A 22,378-nucleotide genomic window follows, 5' to 3' on the forward strand; every position below is an offset into this window, starting at 1 on the left:
TACTTAACTATATTATAATATAAAATTTAACAACATTTCCCATACTTTACTGTACAAACTTTAGATTTACAATATAAGAAAAAGACGGTGTGTCACTTTAAAGTAATTTATGTTTACTGGCGCATTCGACGCTGTATCTATGTCAGTTCGGTATTTTCAATACCTAGAAACTTACGTGGCGTATGACATGCAATACAGTGTGTTAAAAAGACAGACACAAAGACAAGACAAGACACAAAGAGTTGTAGATTTTCACCTTTTTACTATATTTACCACTATTGCAACTGATTGTACTTTTATATATCCGTCCTCATTGCATCGCCGTAGACAAGTTAAAAAGCTACAATAAATAAAAAATTACGATGGCCATGGCTTGGCCATCGCATTTTTTACTTACTTTTGAGACTGAAAATAAACAGGATGATGATGGTTTTCAGTATGAAGTTACTAATTATGACTGTGCTATTTTACTATGGTAAACTTTATTATTTACGGTAGTTAAGTATGGTAAAGTATAATTGGGTAGATATCTATATCTATGTGTATATGTGGTACTTTATACTAAGCTCTTTCAATTTTCAAAGGCAAAAGAATGTAACCTACCAATTTTTATTTCTATAATTAGGTAGGTACCTATACTTAATCAAAGTCTATTTAAAAAGTAAAAGAATTGCTATTTCTTTGTTACCGATAGGGTACAGTAAATCCCCAATAAAAAAGAGTTAGAATTTTTTTCAACATCATAGGCATGACGTATTACCTACCTTACCTGACTTAAGACAGGAAGTTCTCATAAAAATTATGGACTACGTATAGGTATATGATTATGTTTTCAGGGAGCTGTGAGGACACGGTGACTGTGAGGGAGCCCCCCGCACCCCCGGCGCCCCCCACCAACAGGATCGTCGGGGGACGACCCACCACCATCGAGACATACCCTTACATGGCGTATTTAGTCTCACATTATACGGTACTGCTGCTTTACCAGACCCACCGACATAGTATGCAAGCTTCGTTTGGAGCTGTCGACGACGCGAGCAATGAAAAATTTAAATTTTCATAATACCGACACCAAACAGGGACGTGAGCCGAGCCGTACAGTTGTAGGGTCAGTGCGGTCTCAGTATGTCCGACAAATACCTACTTCTAAAATTTTGTTCAAAAAAATTAAAATGATGAAGGTATTCAATATCCATAATGCAAGTACTTTGTTGGGAGTTCTAATGTTAAGTTATCAGATCATTTCAAAATTATGTGACATTACTTACTTATGGTATAACATGATAGAATAGAATGCAAATTTATTTATTTATTTCAATAACTTAGTCTACTCTTACAGCTAAGCCAATTCGATAGACAAGTTTACAATAAAAATATAACACTAATTACAGAAATTAAGTACTTAATATAAATAGGTATTTAAACTAGGTAAGATATCCTACATGCTAATAATACTGTGAACTGCCTCTCAGTATACATGTAAACACGTCTATTTTGTCGGCGAGCTCGTTGAGACGGTGCAGTGCGCGCGTCAGCGGGGCCCTTTCCAGTAATCTTGTTCGGCCACACGATACAGTCAGTAAACGCGGCTGACGGCGCCTATATACTTACGAACTCATTTGGTACGGACAATTCTATCGTTTTTAAAACATCCATGTTTGTGATTTTGCCGGTTAGTACTTTCCACAAATAATACGTTACCAAAGTAAGTTCCCTCCTAACCCTGAGCTCATAATATCCGACCATGCCCAGTATAAACAAAGTGGGATACATGAGTGGGTAGAAAGGATACTTGGTGGTTTACAGGTATAACTTGTTGTACAAAAACCTTAAATAAATATTTTGTACCTATTCGTTCTAGCATTCCTACATATTTAGCTTCATGCGGAGCCCAAATAATTGCATTATGCTCCATTGCGCTCCTCACCAATGAGTTAGTAACGTAACGTACCTTGGGACGCTTGTACCTCGGGACATTGATTGTATTTTAAAAACCGGCTAAATAAACACATTAAAATTCTACCCTAGGCATAGTATTTTACTCGCTTGGCAAAACTAGTGAGTCTCGTGATCATACCAGCATCGAGTGTGTGGTGAAGACAATATGAAGTTTTTTGGAGTCAAAAGTAGCTTTTGTATAGTTTTTTGTGTTGCTTTATCTCATTGAGGCATGCTCAAAATAAAGACATGGATGTCACGTATAACTTTTCAGTTATTTAATTTTATGACATAGCAATTATCTGAAAGATTCCTATTAATTAAAAATAAAAATATTTAAATTTTGGTTAAATATTGCTTTTTTGTACCTTGGGACACGATTAAATTTGTACCTTGGGACACTGTTTCCTATGGCTTTGTACTATGGAAAATGCAAACATCTAAATAACGCCTTATATCTCTGTTCTTATTAGTGCCAGAGTGAAACTAGACAGAAGAGAGTTGCAGTAAATCAATAAGAACAGAGATATAAGGCGTTATTTAGAAGTTTGAATTTTCCATAGTACAAAGCTATAGGAAACAGTGTCCCAAGGTACAAACGTGTAACGTACCTTGGGTCAAAACAAGCATTTTTACTTTTATCTTAATTTTATAAAATCTGGCCACACTAAAGCTTTAGCACAAATACTAGTGATAATAGATTATATATCCTACCGAATAAAGAAAATTTCACATCAATATCTTAGTTGTACGCTGCGATAGCTTCATTCAAAGTTGGGGTAGTCGAAAATGTCCCTAGGTATGTGTACTGGACAGGTTCCTGAGCCCTAGTAAATGAGAGCACTTTACACTTAGAAGCGTAAAATTCAAGGGAATTATCTTTTGCCCACTGTACTACCCGATCGATGTCATCCTGTAGCCGCTCAGCATCTTCTGGCGTATGAACCGTGGCTGCCAACTTCAGGTCATCCGCAAATAGCAAGCATTTAGCGTGTTTCACTACTTTGGGTAGATCATTAATTAATATTAAAAATTCTAGCGGCCCAAGGTTACTATCCTGGCTTACTCCCGTTAGGGTGCTATACGGGTCTGATTGCCAATCCTTATACTCCTCATACTGCTGCCTACCTCGCATGTAACTGGCAAAGAACTTTAAAAGTTGTGTCGTGCAGCCTACCGTAGCCAGCTGCCTTAGCATAGCAGAGTATCGTTATCCACCAGATCAAAGGCTTTCTGGAAATCGAAATACGCTGCATCAACTTGAGCTCCGGCATCAATAGCCGGCACAACATATGTCATGTAGCTGAGTAGGTTGTTGGTGGTACTACGGCCAGCCCTGAAACCATGCTGCGCATCATCCAGTTGAACCCTTACTTGTTCGCTGACACTCTCTTGTATAGCCGATTCAAGCACTTTCCCAGGAGCAGAGAGGACAGCAACCGGTCTGTATCCATCCGCTTGGTCGCTGGTTCCTCCCTTCGGTACTGGCATCGCCCGTGTGATTTTCCACCTATCCGGAAATGTGGAATTTCCTAAGCATAAATTAAATATATGCCGAAGTGGCTGTGCTAAAACCTGCCTTGCAAATGTATTTATCCCAGATATTTACTCGCGTATAAATATTATTCCGGTATAGTTTCTCGTGAACGTGATGTTTGGACGAATCCTACGAATTTTACGTGTAATAAAAAAATATTCTATTCTATTCCACCCTTAAAATCAATTTAAAAATTTATGTACCTACCTAAACAGCGCACTTGAAGTTGTTAGTTCCCTCGAATATTCCAAGGAAAGTTTTTTGATAGGTTGGCAGTTATCATGCGAAAGATACAACAACCCGAAATCATTGATCAAAAATCATTTAAAAGAATTATTATGCCCCCTCGATTATGCTCCACAACTGCCGCAGCTTAAAGAAAATTATCCGACAACATTTCTAAAAATCTTAGAATAATAAGATCACTGGATATTTCATCCGATAACTGGGATATGTTGGTAATCTTTTTTCTAAACCAGAAACTAGATAAACATTGCAAGGTAAATGGATCATAATAGCCAACCGGACCTCTAGAATTGACTCTGGTGAAATGCCTACATTACAGAATTTCCGGAAATTTCTGAGGGACCAAGCAGACCATCTGGAGTCGCTTGACCCTGGCCAGCCTAATGGACACAGTGACGCCCATATGAACTCCGCGAGGAAGGCTTCAAGGGTAAAACCTAAACCTTATACCAGCAATAATCAGTGTCCAAGTTGTAAAGACGGGCATTATATTGAACAATGCCCAAGATTTCTAGCCCTAAACGAGGCCTCACGCCTTCGGGTCGTGAGAAAATTAGGACTATGACTATGCCTGAATACGATACACTACCGACCTGCAGAGCTACCACTAGCAAAATATGTAAAGGTAAGCATACTATCTATGTTAAATAGATATTTAGGTGTGTAGGTATAATGTAGTACCTACCATGTTTTTTTTTTAATAAATAGGTAAGTATAATTATTTTGATTTTAGTTAACTAGATTAAGTATATTTTTTTACCTTCACCTGATAATGTGCGGTGTTGGTACGGTAGCTGGATTTCTGCTTAGAACATGTTATGCTGAGTTGTACACAGTTTTAATAATAATAATAATGTCCTCCTAGCCGAATTTCGACCACGGCGGCCAATCTCAATTGAGATCAGCCATCTACGCAGGAGTAGATTATAGTGCCCAAGTGTGTGCGCAGTACACAGGAGCACTCTCTGTTCCATCACTCTCATAGCCCAATGGGACGGATTGACCGACACGACTGGAGAGAGCTAGGCGCAGGACCGACTGCTTTACATGCCCATCCGACAGCATGGATCGTTTCACTGTTTCGGACATCAGGTGATTAGCCTTCTATGTCCTAACCAAACTTAGAACCACAATTTAGAAACACAAATTGATGGTCCCACCCGGGAATTGAACCCGGGGCCTCTGGGTCATGAAGCGAAGCTTCTACCACTAGACCACAGAGGCAGTTTTACGGGTAGGGTCAATGTGTCTCAGTCTGTCCCAGTAAAACTTTGGTTCTTATTAAATTAACTTGATGTAGGTACCCAATATCCATAATGCAAGTTTTTGGTTCTGATGTAACTTATCACATTCCTTCTAATATGTGACATTAAGTAGCGATTTTTATTATAATTATTAGAGTTCAGTTTTTAGCGTCTTTAAAACTATAAAAAAAACCTTTCTTAAGTAAGTAGGTAACTACTGTGTGTAAATCAAAATTTGACACAGTTATTATACGGCGTTTGTCAGTGTAGCATGTGTCTATGTTTTCATGGTAAGGGACTAAGGGCCCAAAACTTCTAAAATGAAGTTACCTCTCATTTTCAATTTGTGGCGCTAGTTATACAGGGTGATGCAAAAAGAGGAAGTATACTAAGCCGAAACATACATGTGCAGCATGTTTTATCTAAGCCCGAAAATGAAAGCAGAATACAAAAAAATCCACAAAAAAAACCATACTAAAAAGTGACGTGACCAACCAAATTTTCTTAGTTTACAACATGCTTCACACGTTTCACGGTTTCGGCTTAGTAGGTATACCCTTTTTGCAACACCCAGTCCTCATCCTTACCTACATAGTTAACTAATCGCTGTTTTTGCAGATCAGACAGAAATGGTTCAAGAACTGTGGGGGCGTGATACTCACACAGCACCACGTGCTCACCGCTGCGCACTGCTTATTCCAGTAATAAAAACAAAATGTTGTAGTTTCGATTTAGCAGTCGGCCATTCTCGAAATTATCATGAACGCCTCACTATATTTCCCTTTCATTCATTCACAAGCTATCCCCAAAAAGCTTCGCTTCGCCTTAAAAAGTTTTCCCGTAGGACTTCCGCTATTAAAAGTAGCCTATGTGTTAATCCAGGCTGTCAGCTAACTCCATAACTACCGAATTTCATTACAACCGCTTCAGCCGTTTTGACGTGAAGAAGTAACAAACATACACCCACATACTCACAATTAGTGTTGCCCAAATGCAAGAACAAGACGAGACTTAGCCAGTCTTGGTCTTGGTCTTGCGCCAATACACCTGGTCTTGGTCTTGGTCTTGGTCTTGCGCCAATACACCTGGTCTTGGTCTTGGTCTTGGTCTTGCGCTCCCAGTCTTGGTCTTGGTCTTGGTCTTGCAGCAAGAGTCTTGCAAGTCTTGCAATTACCTATTAGTCTATTACTATTTATTAAAGTTTACTTTTTGATTTTAATAGATATTTTTTTATTCGCTATGTTTATGGTATTAGTCGTAATGCGCATAGGTCCAGTTTTTCATTTTCTTTGATACAGTTTTTTGCATCTCATAGAATTCCTAAGCGTACTTACCTATACACCGAACTGTTACACCTAACTACTCAGTGAAATAGCGCTCTGCAAGACGCAAGAGTCTTGCAGGCTATGTCTTGTTCTTGCTCAAGTCTTGCACGGTCAGTCTTGGTCTTGGTCTTGCTAAAAATACGCGGTCTTGTTCTTGGTCTTGGTCTTGCAAAAACGCAAGAACAAGACCAAGACTGCAAGACCAAGACTGAATTTGGGCAACAGTAGTGTTGCCCAAATTCAGTCACAATCTTTCGCCTTTGTAATATTAGTACGATTTACTCTATAGTGGAGACTTGTACGTAATTCTCCACAATAGAGTATTTTATTTTGTAACATCATTTAAAGAGGGAAGTACCTACCTATAAAAGAAAAAAGTTTTTTTTCTACTTAATATTATCAAATCTCCATGATTTTTAGAATGATAATGACACAAGCCCGTAAAATGGCAATAGGCCCGCCCCCTATTACATTGGGACTAACACATTGACTTATATATTACTAGCGTAAGGACAGGCCCAACCGCTCTAGAAAATGACACCCTCGCGTTGGCCCTAAAACCTCATAAATCTGTCATAATTTGTATGAAATTAGGGCCAGCGCGCGGGTGCCATTTTCTTTTGACAAAACGTTCTGACGGGCGTATCCTTCCTTTTGAAATCATTGGACTAACATAACACTCTGGCGAAAAGTGGATGCAGCAATGCACCTCTGCCTACCCCGCAAGGGAGTACATTAGTACAAGGCGTGAGTGTGTGTGTGTGTTTAATGACACAATAATTACTATGAACCTATTTGCTATATAGATTCAAACTTATAGGCACCTCAAACCTCAAGTAACGTAATTTTTGTGATCAAAACTGTGTCTAATCAATCCGTTTTTGAACATAAACCGTAGGTACATAAAAAAAACGAAACCTACATACCTATAATTATGCAGAAGCGATCGACATCAAAGTCAAAGAGATTTGTTGATAGGTCCTTGGTGAAAACTGTTTTCTAATCGCACCCGTGCCCGAGTGGATGAGGGAATGAGTGCACAATAGGCATGCCCGATCTACTGATTTTTTGAATTGATTCAATGGAATGCGATCTTCAGGCAGATAGGGTATACAAAGAAGATCGTATGAAAAAATCGTATCACCGTAAAATGAAAGTACTTAGCTCTTAGGTATTGGTTCGTTCACCATTTTGTTCGACAATAAGTTTATTGGTCAGGTTAAGTCAGATACAATACACTCGATTGTGCTGCCAAAGTTTCATTTAGTTTTCATCCCTATCCAGTATCTAGTGTTTTTATAAAGTTTTTTTTAAATTTTCAGCTTGAGAATCGATTCACAGAGATACGATCCGTTATGATCCAAAACATCGATTGAAGCCATAAAATCGGGCATCTCTAGTGCACAAGCGATAGCAAATGTTTTCCAATATAATTCCTATTTAGCTAGGATTGCCAAGGTATACTTCCCTCTTAACATGCCCATGACTGCGTCTCAAGCGCCGCCATCATTCATGTCGTCCTCGTTGACGGGTCGTCAGCAACAGGGATGGTGCATATTATAATATGTATTAAATATCAAATTAGTCGATCCAATAGAGAAGCCGATGGGTATAGTGTTGTATGGACCCTTCGCCACTGCAGTATCAAGTCATGCTGTGAATGATCTAGGTACTTTACCATACCTATAAAATCTTTCCAGAAAAATCAAAGGCACTACAGCTGTTACTGGCACTACCATCTTGAGGGCATCTAAAGTTGTCATTCGCGTCGGATCCACCTACAGTGAGCGCGGAGGCTCAAAGCATGCGACGTCCAAGACCGTGGTCCACGAGGACTACAAATATTTGAAGAGTTACGACAACGACGTGGCAGTGTTGGTGCTGCCGACCAGTGTGAGCAACTACCGGAGCAGCTCGGTGCAGCCAGCCGCCATCCCCCCGGGGGGGTATGTGGTCCCGGACAACGCGTCTGTGGTAGCTGTCGGGTGGGGACTGACTGATGTGAGTATCAAACACTTCACCTTCCGGATTTTATCGACATCTATAGGTAAATAATGACCTAATATCTTATTTAATAATAAACGGATATATTAATTTCCATGTTTGGCATGATACCCCAATTTCTGTCGGCTTCCTTTACCACTACTGTAACAACCCGTAGATGAACTGCATTGAATCAACTCCCCTTGGTCTCCGGCACGTGGGGCTGCGCACGGTGGACCGGCGCACCTGCGGCGTGCGGTGGGGGCAGGAGGTCCCAGAACTCCCCGACTCCATGCTCTGCGCGGGGCTGCTTGGTGTTGGAGGTAAGCTCGTATATCCGACTCGTCGACGGGCTGGACCGACTTATGCAGACGATTGACGAGTTATATATCAAGTGCGTATATCTCGGCTAACAATAAGAGTTTGTCCCCTACAGGAGCCGGCATCTGTATAGGTGACTCCGGTGGTCCCCTGGTGTACAACGGGGTGGTGGTGGGGGTGACCTCGTTTCTTAAGACATGCGACGATTCCTTCTACCCTCAAGTATTCATGCGCGTCTCTAGCTACACCGACTGGATCAACACCACTGTGAGTAGTTTAATAAAATATAGAAAGATACACTGTATTGCCACCAAAACTTGAAACATGACTACGCCCCTATATAAATAGATTTATCCCTTAATACTATGACGAAGAATAAAATATCTACAATTTTTTTTAAGTAAAATCGCGAAAGTTTTTTAACTATGAATCGATCTTTTTTATGTTTCCGTCGTAAGCAAATTTCATTAAATTACGTAGGTTAGTAGGAAAATGATACGCTGGATTTACATTATAATTTGAAAATTTCCAGATAACTCAAAACCAGGTTGTGGTTGTCCACAAGAACAGTCACAACACCGCCGTGGCAGCTGACGCCACCAGGTTGATGCTACTAGCTTTCGCAACGTCAATTTGGATAATGTTTTACAAAATTTCATATTTTTTTTTAGTAAGTACCTACCGATCATAGTTTTAGTGTCTAAATTTAAACAGTTTCATTTAACATATTTTTTATTAATGTAGGTATTTTGAGAAGGGTAAGTAATACGAGGTATAAAAACGAATGGTATAACATTCACAAGGTATACGCCCATATGATATAAATTTATTAAGTATAACGATCACTGTGCATAACAAACGAAAGGCATAATTACTAAATACATAATTTCGTTAAGAATAACGTTCAAAAAGTATAATTTCAATTGATATAACGATTAAAATGCATAACGTTTATAACATATAATATTCTACAACGGATATAATTATCATAATGTATAATGCACAAAAAGTATAAAAGATTGTCGTATCGTATTTTCATTATTATTGACGTTATGTGTGGGGAACGCTCCGCTCCGCTTCGCTGCGCTCCGCTTTAGTTTCGCCGAACATGTGCACCTAACACGCTCCTCCTCGCTTTGCTCGTCGTCGCACCTATCTTTAGGTTTTGGTACTAGGGGTTTTGACATTATTATTATTATTGGCGCTATGTGGGGAGACGCTCCGCTCCGCTTCGCTGCGCTCCGCTTTGGTTTCGACGAACATGTGCACCTAACACGCTCCTCCTCGCTTTGCTCGTCGTCGCACCTATCTTTAGGTTTTGGTACTAGGGGTTTTGACATTATTATTATTGGCGCTGTGTGGGGAGACGCTCCGCTCCGCTTCGCTGCGCTCCGCTTTGGTTTTGACGAACATGTGCACCTAACACGCTCCTCCTCGCTTTGCTCGTCGTCGCACCTATCTTTAGGTTTTGGTGCTAGGGGATTTGACGGTGTTGGGTAATTAAACACAGATTATGAACTTTATACTAAATGATAGTATATATTTTAATCGATATACGTAATGTATGTTATACGAATTGATATTAGTCCTCGTAAGTATTATATATTTTGATTTTATATAAAATGAACGTTATACCAATTGAATCTTATACATTATGAAAATATAGATTTTGTTGTTATACGTAACGTTCATTATATGTTGTGAACGTTTTTAATGTGAAATTATACATTTCGTTTTTATACGTCGCAATACGCACCCTTTTGAGAAAGTGGCTTTTTACGTTCTTACATAAGTTTTGCATTTCCGTTTATAATGGTTTTTATCTTATTATACATATAGGATGTTGCCGGAGTGGTAGGTATATAGTTACCTGAAAAGGGGTGACTCAGACTCATTCCGTGCAACTTTTGTTAGATAGTTTAACTTGATGATGTTGATGACTTCGAAATATTGTCATTTATTGAAATTAAATGTATTTTTAACAATTTATAAACGATTTTTTATATCTTTCTTTGGGCCGTCTTTGGTATATATTTATAGTATTTAGGTACGCATCGAAATTATATATTAAAAAGACTTTGAGTAGAAATACGTTTTACATATTTGTTGTGCCCTAGAGTTCACTTGCAAAAGTAAGGGTAGGGGACCATTAATAGAGCTACGATTACCTTAAATAAAATTTACACGGGGGTGTTGTAAAAAACATAGTTAAGTACCTAACTACTTAATTTCATTTATTAACATTGTGATAGAATTTATTTAAGCAGATACATAATAAAATTAAATAAACTAATAATAGAAAACTTATATTTAACTAGATGTATATATTTAATTTAATTTATTTTATTCAACAGACAACTAAGGGTCTAGGTATATTAGTTACAATGTACTTAGCCTATGTTAGTATCTATATTCTAAACAAATAAAACACACAGTACACAATTAAAAACACACAAGAGCTATCTTACATTTGTGAGATGTACCTGTCTGTAGTCCACCAAAATCCCAGCAAGATGACACATGATGGGCGAGTCGTACCTCCCACCTATTGTCCTCAGGATAGAGTTGGAGCTGGCCCGCACCCTGCAGAGCAAAGAGGCGGCTCTCTTTCGCATAATGGCGTAAAAATCGTCCGTACGCGCGTCAGTAAACATGCCCGATGCACTGCAGAAACGGGGCAACCCCAACAACATCCTAAAGCCGTTGTTGTATTGGACTCGCAGGGCGCTCATGATCTTCTGCGTGACGTTGGTCCACAGGCTGCACGTGTAGAAGACTTGGCAGTATGCTTTGAATAGCGATATCTTTACTTCTCTACTACAGCGCGCAAACCTGCGGGCCAACATGTTGCATCTGATCGCCAGCGCCCTGCGTTCCCTTTCAACATCAGCATGGTCCTTGAGGTCGTCAGTTAGAAGGTGCCCGAGATACCTGAATTCGTGTACCTGCTTCAATTCTGCTCCATTAAGGGTAATGGCGGAGACACACCCAGGGCACCTTCCCCTGACGGCACCAAAGACCATGCATTCGCTCTTCCTAGCATTATAAGCCAAACCGTGAGACATCGCAAACGCTTCGCACGTGTGAAGCAGTTCCCTTAATGCTCTGACTGTAGGGCTCAGCAGCACCATATCATCAGCATAGCTGATATTATTGATACTAACATCATCAATGCGACAACCGATCTTTTTACTGCTGAGCTCCACAATCAGATCATTTATGTAAGGGTTGAAAAGACAAGACACGCCCCAGCATCGACCACCCCCTGCCGCGGTGGGCCTAAGGGAGACTGCACTTTAAAGTGGCCCACAAACAGGTTTGCTATCTCCTCCGGTTTATTGATACCAGAGACGCTCACAGGCAGTCCAAACTTAGCGTTAAGTTTATTCGTTGACTTCCAAAAATTTTTAAAATCTTTGGCTTTACGATAAGATGCTATGATGTCAAGCATAATCTGCTCTTGGTGTTTCTTGCACCACTTAAGTTTGCCCTTATATATTTTTCGAGTAAGACACATATTATCATATACATCCCCTGACGTGGGCATTTTATGCCATAACCACGACTGATATGCGAGTCTGGCCTGCCTGTGAGCGTCACTGACATGTCTGTTCCACCCTACTACACGTCCCCGCTTCACAGTCTGCCGCCGGCCAACATGACTACTGACAGCTGATTCAGTTAAAATACTTATTATACTGGCATACATGCGATCTAAAATTACTTTGTTCTCAGTATTATTACAATGAGCATCGCTACACAATGACAGTTCTTGTGGAAAATTAATTAGCTTAAGACTTTCATTACACAGATTATGGTACTCATTAATTTGATTGCAATCTTTCTCCCCAAACTACTTTATTAATGCTAAACAATGTGGTACTAAGTGGTAATTTAGGCATAACAATGGTAAGTTCACAGGAAACAGTAAGTGGTAAATGATCAGAACAAAACACATCATACAGAATATCTACATGGGTGATAGTGTCCCACGCGGACTCAGTGACCAGACAGTGGTCGAGCCAGCGCCGGCAGCCGTGCGCCGCGCTCACGTAGGTATAACTAATTTTTCAATGTCTGCACACCGCCACTTTTGCTCAGTAGAAAAGTCTAACAGTTCGGTTGCAAAGGACTCACCGGGGTGGGCATTAAAGTCTCCAAGCATAAACACGGCCTCGACGTCGCTACTGTCAATAATGGCACTGATTTCACTGAGACAGTCAGTAAACACTGAACACCATGATAGCCCTATCACCCAAGGTGATTTGAATAGCCACTAGACGCGCACTAACACAGTTGACGACGGTGACGGCCTGGAACATGGTCTTGCGCCACAGGAGCGCCACGCCCCCGTGTGGACGGCCGCGCACGATGCCCGCCGATGTGTCTACAGCTGACTTGCCGGTGTACGCGAAGTCCCCGTGAATGCCACCAAGGTAAGTAATATATACAGAACTCTAAGTACGCGTACACTTTATGTAGTCTATTTTGCAATCTTATTATTTAGAAATGATTAAACTTAAACGTATTAAAATTAGTTTGTATAATGCTGGGTCACTCGGAACAAAACATGACGAGTTTTTAATGGCTATGGATAATATTATGCCCGATATAATAGCAATTAACGAAACTTGGCTTCAATCCGGCCAGGACGCGCGCGCGCCGGCGCCGGCTGGGTACAGACTGAGGCACCTGCCGCGGCCGCCGGCTTGTCGCCGTGAGCGCGGCGGTGGTGTGGGCTTCTACATTAGGCGCGGGCTCACCGCGCGAGTCTACCCTCATCCATGCTGTCCAGCAACAGCGCATATAGAACAAATGTGGCTATCCATTAATGTCAACGGAACTAAATTGATTGTGGGCACCGCGTATCGTCCACAATGGGTGGCTGTTGATGTTTTCCTGGATACACTTACTGAGTCAATCACCTCATTCTCTGGTTACGATAAATTAATACTGCTAGGTGATTTCAACATTGACCTACTTCACAGTCAAAATAGCTCAGCCAAACTGTTGCAGCAGTTTTTGCAATGCGTAAATCTTAAGAACTACGTAACCGAACCCACGCACTTTACAAGGGACAGTGAAACACTCATAGACATTGTATGTACTGACGCACAAGTTTCACTCGCCGATGTTACCTACATTCCTTCGCTTGGTGCTCATGCCATTGTGTCTGTAGTACTAAATATAAAAAAAGAACGACCCCCGCCTAGAAACCTGACGTACAGACCATTAAAGTCTATGAATATTGACGAATTTAATAACGACCTAGAACAAATTGACTGGAATTGTATTATTAATATTGATTGTGTGAATGATATGGTTATGACATTTAGGGTCTGTTCCACAATGTCTGGTTAGTCGCTACCTGTCGGATAAAATACATGCTGTCACTGTCTAAAAAATAATAACAGAAAGTGACAGCATGTATTTTATCCGTCAGGTAGCCACTAACCAGACATTGTGGAACAGACCCTAAATGTCATAACCATAACCATTGTGGAACAGGGGCTTAATAATTTATTCCTAACTCTTTTTGACAAACATGCTCCCATTAAAACCGTTACTGTTCGTGACAAGCCTAAACCATGGCTCACAAGTAATGTTAAGTACATAATGAAATTAAGGGACGAGACACACAAAAAATATAGCATAACCAAATCTGACGCAATAAAATCACAATACAAAGAATTAAAACATCTCGCAAACGTATCTTTATTTAATGAAAAAAAAGCTTACTTCGAACAAAATATTAATAAATTTGAAGACTCTAAAAAATTATGGAGATCTCTCAAACAATCTGTTCTACCCAATTTTAAAAATTCAAGAGAACTTCCTGAGCAGTTTAGCGACCCGCACGATATTGGTGACCACTTTAATAAGATTCCAGGATCAAATATAGTATCCCCCACTGACATTTTATCCTACCAAACTTTGCGTCACAATAGCTCTTGTTTCACTCTTAATACTGTTGACGAAGCCACTATAGCAAAAGCTATTATGTCCATAAAGACGAACGCCGAGGGTATCGACGCTATTAACATGGATTTAATTATTCAGACACTTCCTCATTCTCTTAAGGCCATTACACATATAATTAATAAATCTATCCAGAGCTCCAGGTTTCCGCACGTATGGAAGATCGCAACTGTGGACCCCATACCAAAGAATAGTGATCCAGCAGACGTAACTGAACTACGGCCAATCAGTATCCTGCCATGTCTGTCGAAGGTTCTGGAGAGGGTGGTGTATAACCAGGTATCAACATATTGTGAGGCAAATGACGTCCTGCCGTCCTATCAGTCTGGCTTCAGGAGGGGCCATAGCACGAACACTGCTCTTCTTGATGTAGTGAACAATGGGAACACCCAAATATTCCGAAAAACTTTTTTCCGAATTTGATAACACCGAATAGGTAATTTACGAAATATTCCAATACCGATTTTTTAAAATACCGAATTATAAAAATCACGAAAATTATAATTTCGAATATTATAATCACGAAGATTTGTTATTACGATTGTTAAATATACGAACGTAAAAAAATACTATTACTTTAATATACGAAAAATAAAATACCGATTTATTATAATCACGAAAAATTCAAATCCCGATCGGAAATATGATAATTCGTGATTTTGTCAAAAAAAACATAAACGTTTTTTAAACCTTAGAACCAAAACCAAAAGATTGGTGCGACGACGAGCAAAGCGAGGAGGAGCGTGTTAGGTGCACATAGATATCGAAAAACAAAGCGGAGCGCAGCGAAGCGGAGCGGAGCGTTTCAAATATAGAGCAAAACAATTGTTAAATAGAAAACTATTTGTAGTATTTGTTGTTAAGTAACACAAGAAAGCAATACAATTTCTCGGATTTTTACTGTGCTTAACCAAAAAACCTTGGGACCTAAACCTAAAGATAGGTGCGACGACGAGCAAAGCGAGGAGGAGCGTGTTAGGTGCACATAGATATTGAAAAACGAAGCGGAGCGCAGCGAAGCGGAGCGGAGCGTTTCACATAATATAGCTTAAAAATACATGTATAATAGATAACTACTTATTTCTTGTCAACTAAATTACATTTGGGGATTTGTATTTTCGGAATATTAAAACTTCGGGATTCGTAATTTTAACAATTCGATATAATACAAAATCGTACATTTAAAACATCGAAATTATAATATTCGGAAATTTGACTTTCGTCATTTTAATAAATCTGTTGTTTGAAATTTCGTTTTATCAACTATTCGTGATTGTCATTATTCGGAAACTTGAAATTCGGGATTGTGAATTATTCGGAACTTTGAAATTCGTAATAATAAAAATCGTTATTTTCATATTCGTAAAAAAGTAATTCGGAATTATGTAGTGTACCCAGTGAACAATATTATATGCTCACAGGATGGCGGAAAGGGCACTCTACTGGTCCTACTCGACTTCTCCAGGGCCTTTGACTGCATCAATATTCCACTTATGCTGGCAAAATTGGTTTTTTACGGTTTTGATGCACAGGCTGTTCGCTGGTTCGAAAGCTATTTTCAGGATAGGACTCAGCAGGTTCGCTTAAAAAGATCTGACGGATCCTCCTACATCTCTAGACCTTACAAGGTCGAACGAGGGGTGCCACAAGGATCAATTTTAGGTCCACTTCTTTTTATAATAATATATTCGTCTGATATAATAAAATCAATAAAAAATTGCAAATTTCATTTATATGCTGACGATCTGCAAATATACACGCATGTATCCAATAATGATGTACAGTTAGGAGTAGCGCTGCTAAATGAGGATCTACATAGGATTTCTGAATAGGCCACAAGAAACTGCCTGTTGCTCAACCCTAATAAATCCAAATATATGATACTCGGGTCTAAACAACATATTAAGTTAATAGGAAGCCAAAGACCTAGTATACATATCCATGGAGAACCCATCGCGAGGGTGTCTGAAGCTAGGAACCTAGGTCTCATCATGGACGAGGAACTGCGTTTTGAAACACATGTGGCGGAGCTAGTTCGTAACTGTTTTTACAGGCTCAAGGTCTTATACAATATAAGACAGTTTCTTAATGTCAACATGAGACATAAGTTGTGCGAGACGTTAATTTTATCAAAATTAAATTATTGCATCGGTGTATATGGACCGTGATTACTACAAAAAACCTACAAAATGTTGCAACGGGTACAAAATGCCTGTATACGTTACTGTCTCACTGTACCACCTAGAACACACGTAACACCTTTCATAAATAAAGCAGGGATCTTGAAGATTGAGGCCAGAATGAAGTTACATCTTTCCGTTCTACTGTTTGGTGTCGTAAAAACGCATAAACCAGCGTACCTCTTCACTGAGCTTTCCTGGCGCAACTCGCTGCGTCGGTGTACAGCACCTTTGTTAACTCCCCCTTACCGTACAACAAAATTTCGAGGCTGTTTCAAGTATATGGCGACCAAATGCTGGAACAATATACCCCCTCCCATCAGAGATCTTATAAATAAACACACTTTTAAACTGCGCTTCCGACTTTACTTGCTAGCTGTACAAAAGCAGGCTGCGTAGCTTACGTTCTAGCATTCTCTTCGCCATATACTTTTTCTAGGTGTCACCCAGCAAATTAACTACCACATCACTTGCTATCATTTTCATACATATCACTTAAACTCACATCACAATATATTCGTTTACACATACTACATAGCATACACCCATAATCATTTAACACAATTTATTGTTACATATTATTATATACATACATTCATAACATAATATATAAATATCTATTTTATTTTAGTATAAATATAATTATAACGTACCACAACACACTTTTACATATTTACTACACACATATTTATGTTTAGTTGAGGCTCCACTCCCACTCACCAAAATTGGTCCTGGCAGAATACCAGCGCTGTGATTATTTAATTATAATCATAGTATTATGCTGAGTCAGAACCCTTTTGCTAACATGATAAATACACATGTTGCTTTTCTATCTGCATGTCTTTTAATAGTGTTTTGTGTTTATGTAATCTTAAACTTTATGTTAAAAATCTTGCTGTGTAACCTGTGTATGTGTTGTGTTAAGTAAATAAATAATTTATCTATCTATCTATCTAAGTTAGGTCATGCGGGAACAGCCATGTCTCCTGCAGCGCGACGATATCAGCTGATTGGCATAGAAGTCTTACGTCATCGACTGAGCTTTTAATATTCTGGCAGTTGTAGCTTATAAAGTTGCTCTATTTACAAATGTTGGTGGCGCTCTTCTGTTGCACCCCACCCAAAGATACCCATAATGCTGGCTTCGTTTCCTCTTTGTATCGCCAGGGATAACCTTTGGGTGAGGTACGCCAGGCAGCGTCGGTCTTGGCCGCGTTCTATCGACCTGCGAGCGATTTGTTTAATTTATTTATTTATTTGCATCACACTACAGATATGAAACATTACATGATATGTAACATGCTTAAGGTCTTACATTGTAGTAACAATATCTTTAACTGTGTGTTGACAACATTTCTAAAATTAAAGCGTGTTAAACGTCTTCTCTTAAATATTTATACCTAGATACTTAGTTAATATTATTAAAAATCTAAATTACAACTAAAAGAATAGAGTAGTAGAGTACTGTTAGTATTCAGTGATATTAATATTATATTTAACTAACTTAGCTTTCCTTTTGTAAGTTTTCAAACATATTTCTTATTTGTGATCTAAAACGGTTGAGACCCACAAAAATGTCAAGTCTATTGTTCAAATTATTGTACAGGCGTCTCATGTGAATGAAAGGATCGTGCTGAGCTCTTAGGCTTTTACAAGCGGGTAGGTGGAATGTGTTTCTGTTTTTAACAGCTCGAGGTCTGGAATTAGGGATATTTAAATTCAAAGTTGAGGCTAATGTTGTACAAAGTGTACTGTGCAGTATCTTATGGAGTGTAGTGAGCATAATTTCTGTTCGACGGTTTTCCAAAGTGCTAACTTTAAAATGCAGCCGCCGGCTTAGGTACGATCGTTGTGTATATTTTAGACCATAGCGATAAGTCAGCATCCTCAGAAATCTAGCCTGTACCCTCTTGATTGCGTCAATATGTACCTGGTAAAACGGAGTCCAGATCACAGCGCAATATTCTAGCTTACTACGCATAAAGCTATAGTAAAGCAAGATTAGCGATCGTGGATTGCGAAAATCTTTACCGATTCTGGACAAGAAACCAATCATTTTATTGCAAGAGGATATCAGATACTCATAATGTGGTCTAAATGAAAGTTCCCTGTCAAGTAGAACTCCCAAATCTTTAACTTGATCCACTTTCTGCAAGCGTTCACCATTTATTTTATATGGATAGTCGGCATAATCATATTTGGTTGTGGAAAAGCTCATTAAAAAACATTTACTGGTATTCAAATACATCTGATTATTCTTACACCATTTCGTAAGCTGTTGTAGATCGTTTTGTAGATACTGACAGTCATTAGAGTCCTTAATACGTCGAATTTTTTTTAAGTCATCAGCATAAAGAAGACAGTTGGAATCCATACCCTCTATTAAGTCATTGATGAAAAGGACAAAGAGCAGTGGACCCAAATGGCTTCCCTGCGGGACTTCAGATGTGACCCTTAATGGAGCCGACAAGAAACCCCTAATAGCAACAAGCTGTGATCTGTTCCCAAGATACGCAGAGATCCACCGAAGAAGACTACCGCGAATTCCAAACTGCAGTTTTAGCTTGTAAATTAGTATGCTATGATTTACCTTATCGAACGCCTTTCTGAGAGAGACATGTATATAATGAACATATTCAAGAAGATTAGTAACCGTAGATTTTGACTTGACAAATCCGTGCTGTTTCTCAGTTATTAAATGTTGTACGTGGGAAAAGATATAGTTATACTCGTAAACTAGTTGCTCAAACAGTTTGGCCAGACAGGATAGAATGCTAATTGGGCGGTAATTGTCACACATTTCGCATGGACCAGATTTGTGAATAGGTATTATATATGCTCGTTTCCAAAGGTCGGGAAATACACCAGATGATAATGATTTATTATAAATAATTTCCAGAGGTATGACGAGCTCATCCGCCAATAATTTAATAAATTGAGATGGCAATTTATCTGGACCGGGACCTTTATTTGGGTCGAGATTTCGGAGTTTAGATAATATTTCATTGCGAGTTAGTACTAAACTGTGAATGGCAGGCATGCCAGGGTCATCAAAACAGTTCGTTTGCTCAGAGACTTGGCCGCTGTCACTGTCGTAAACTGAACCAAAAAAGTCAGAGAAAAGGTTGCATGTCTCTATAGGGTTACTGGAACTCTTGTAAGCATAATGCATATTTTGTGGTATAGATAACGTGACCATTTTTTTTTGTCAAAGCGGGACACTTGCGGAATTTCAAATCCCTCAAAGATACATAATATTTACTATCAATGTGTTGTTTTTCGAACCCGACAAACTTTAAGGGTGTATTCTATGAGTGATTTCATCGAGAAAACATCAAAACACCCCCATATGTGGGGTCAAATCTCAATATTCTAGAAATGGCGTCCATTTTAAAGTTTTACATCCTTAGTTTTCATAAAAATTCATATCTCGAGATTCAAACGGCTTGCGGACATGAAATAAAATGCTTTTATCCGCAAAAAGTCATCTCTATCGAATAAAAATATGCAAAACTGCTAAAAAGTTACATAAAATAAGTTACAAGCACCTAATCTAGTTTTTTTGACACAAAAAAACAGCAAAAATTTACATTTACTTGAATAACTTTGAAGCCCCCCTTTGATGGTATTTTTATGTATTCTTTTAAAAGTATTTGAGTTAAGCTAAACAATGATACCAAAACGGTATATGTACGTCGAGGTAGTCAAGAATTATTGAAAGTTCAAACACACCTAACGGAGCTCATGTAAGTTGATTTCTTTTACAATCAGAACTCTTTCACTAAAAATTATGAAAGAAACCCCAAAAAAAGTGGTTAGGTGTGTTTTGAACTTGCAATAATTCTTGACTGCCTCGACGTAGAGATACGGTTTTGGTATCATTGTTTAGCTTAACTCAAATACTTTTAAATAAATAAATAAAAATTGCATCAAAGGGGGTGATTTTCAAAGTTATTCAAGTAAATATAAATTTTTGCGTTTTTTTTTGTGTCAAAACTGTTAGATTAGGTGCTTTTAACTTATTTTATGTAACTTTTTAGCAGTTGTGGATATTTTATTGGATAGAGATGACTTTTTGTGGATAAAAGCATTTTATTTCATGTCATGTTCATGTGTGTTTTTATAAATATACCAGACGGGTACACTACATAAATCCGAATAACTTTTTTACGAATATGAAAATAAAGATTTTTTAAATTATGAATTTCATATTTCTAGTAAATTTGAAATTTCCAAATAACGATAAATTGATAAACGAAATTTCAAACAACAGATTTATTAAAATGACCAAAGTAAATTTTTTCGAATGTTATAATTTCGATGTTTTAAATGTACGATTTTTTTATTATATCGAATTGTTTAAATAACGAATCCCGAAGTTTTAATATTCCGAAAACGATAGAGCAAGAGCGAGTCAATGATCGTCACTGTGTAACGGAACATAGTCCGTCCGTAGCAGACTTATACATTATTACAATATTTATGTATAGATTGGCGAAATTTTTATTATAAGCAAAATAAGACTATACGCTGGTTGGAAAACACAACCATACCGCGATGTAGAAAATGCCACACTAGTGCCATCTAGTGGGTTAGACTCGATGACGCATTTCCTTATATGGTAATGTTCGGGGGGTGTTGTGTCGTTCGAATCGACAGATACCTAGAATAAGTACAAGTCTTATTGTTGACGCTTAGAGTTTAAAGAGATATCATACTAGATTCGGTTATATTATGTTTCAACCGTTTATACGGCTCTGTTAATTATTGTTTGATTATTGAAATGAATGACGCCATAGTGATAAGTTATTATTATGAGGATCAGATTTGCACAACACTAATTTACGCGACACTTTACGTACTACGCCTCCTTGACGCTCAACTGAGTATCTTTTAGTTCTAATTAATTGAATCAGGACTTAAAATTAGTAAATACTAGTTAAATAATAACAATATTAATTATCAATAATTATAGAACAATAGTTCATCGGTTTATTACCTTAAAATATTTAATAGTTGTGTTATTGTCTAGCTCAGTGGCGCCACCTGTAGTCTAGGATCTTAGGGATGGAGTGGAATCGATAAAGTTCGATGGAGGAACCGAAAAAAAAAAGAAAAAAGAAAAAGAGAGTCGATGGTCAGGAAAGGCTATAAATAGGATTCGGGAAGAAAACTCGCCCTTGGTCTTCTCGTGGAGTTTCGGGTGATAGGGGGGAGCGTTTGCATATGGGAGTGATAGTGGGAGTGTATTTTATGGCGGGGTGGTTTTGCAGCTTCGACCGGCCGGCGGCGGCGCCTCAGGATCCTCAGCTAAGTGTCGATAGGGTTTTGTCACAACCACTATTTAGAGGTATCACAGCATATCTATACTTCACCCCATTCTTTATATTAGAATATCTGTCTACTTTGTTCTGGTTTCAAAATTAGAATATTTTTCATAACCTATAAATCCAATTGTTCCCCATTATTTATTGTTAAGCTTCTTGGCCATTTTGAAATTGAAGGCTGCTAGGGTACCTAGGCTTATTAGGAGAGACCCAAGGAAACCACCTTTTACTTCATCAATCAGCCTTAAAGATTCTATCACATAAAACAATCAATTTACAAGTATAAGTACATTCAACT

General features: G+C 38.6%; 1 protein-coding gene across 4 annotated transcripts in view; it reads left to right on the forward strand.

Annotated features, from left to right (window-relative positions):
• Nucleotides 1–314: 314 nt before the first annotated feature.
• Nucleotides 315–22,378, forward strand: part of LOC119691823 (trypsin CFT-1-like) — a 238,995-nt gene continuing 216,931 nt past the window's right edge. The window contains exons 1-8 of one of the 4 annotated variants that reach the window (XM_048630987.1): nt 315–475; nt 837–970; nt 4,041–4,151; nt 5,584–5,666; nt 7,991–8,291; nt 8,452–8,596; nt 8,710–8,861; nt 9,127–9,344. In XM_048630987.1, coding sequence (XP_048486944.1) covers nt 421–475; nt 837–970; nt 4,041–4,151; nt 5,584–5,666; nt 7,991–8,291; nt 8,452–8,596; nt 8,710–8,861; nt 9,127–9,285 — 1,140 coding nt within the window. In that variant the 5' untranslated portion in view covers nt 315–420 and the 3' untranslated portion in view covers nt 9,286–9,344. Of the gene's footprint in view, nt 476–836; nt 971–4,040; nt 4,152–5,583; nt 5,667–7,990; nt 8,292–8,451; nt 8,597–8,709; nt 8,862–9,126; nt 9,345–22,378 lie in introns of those variants that run through there. The other 3 variants (XM_048630988.1, XM_048630990.1, XM_048630989.1) reach the window with 3 other exon arrangements.

The sequence above is a fragment of the Plutella xylostella genome, chromosome 27 (assembly GCF_932276165.1).
Source record: "Plutella xylostella chromosome 27, ilPluXylo3.1, whole genome shotgun sequence".
Classification (NCBI taxonomy): Eukaryota; Metazoa; Arthropoda; class Insecta; order Lepidoptera; family Plutellidae; genus Plutella; species Plutella xylostella.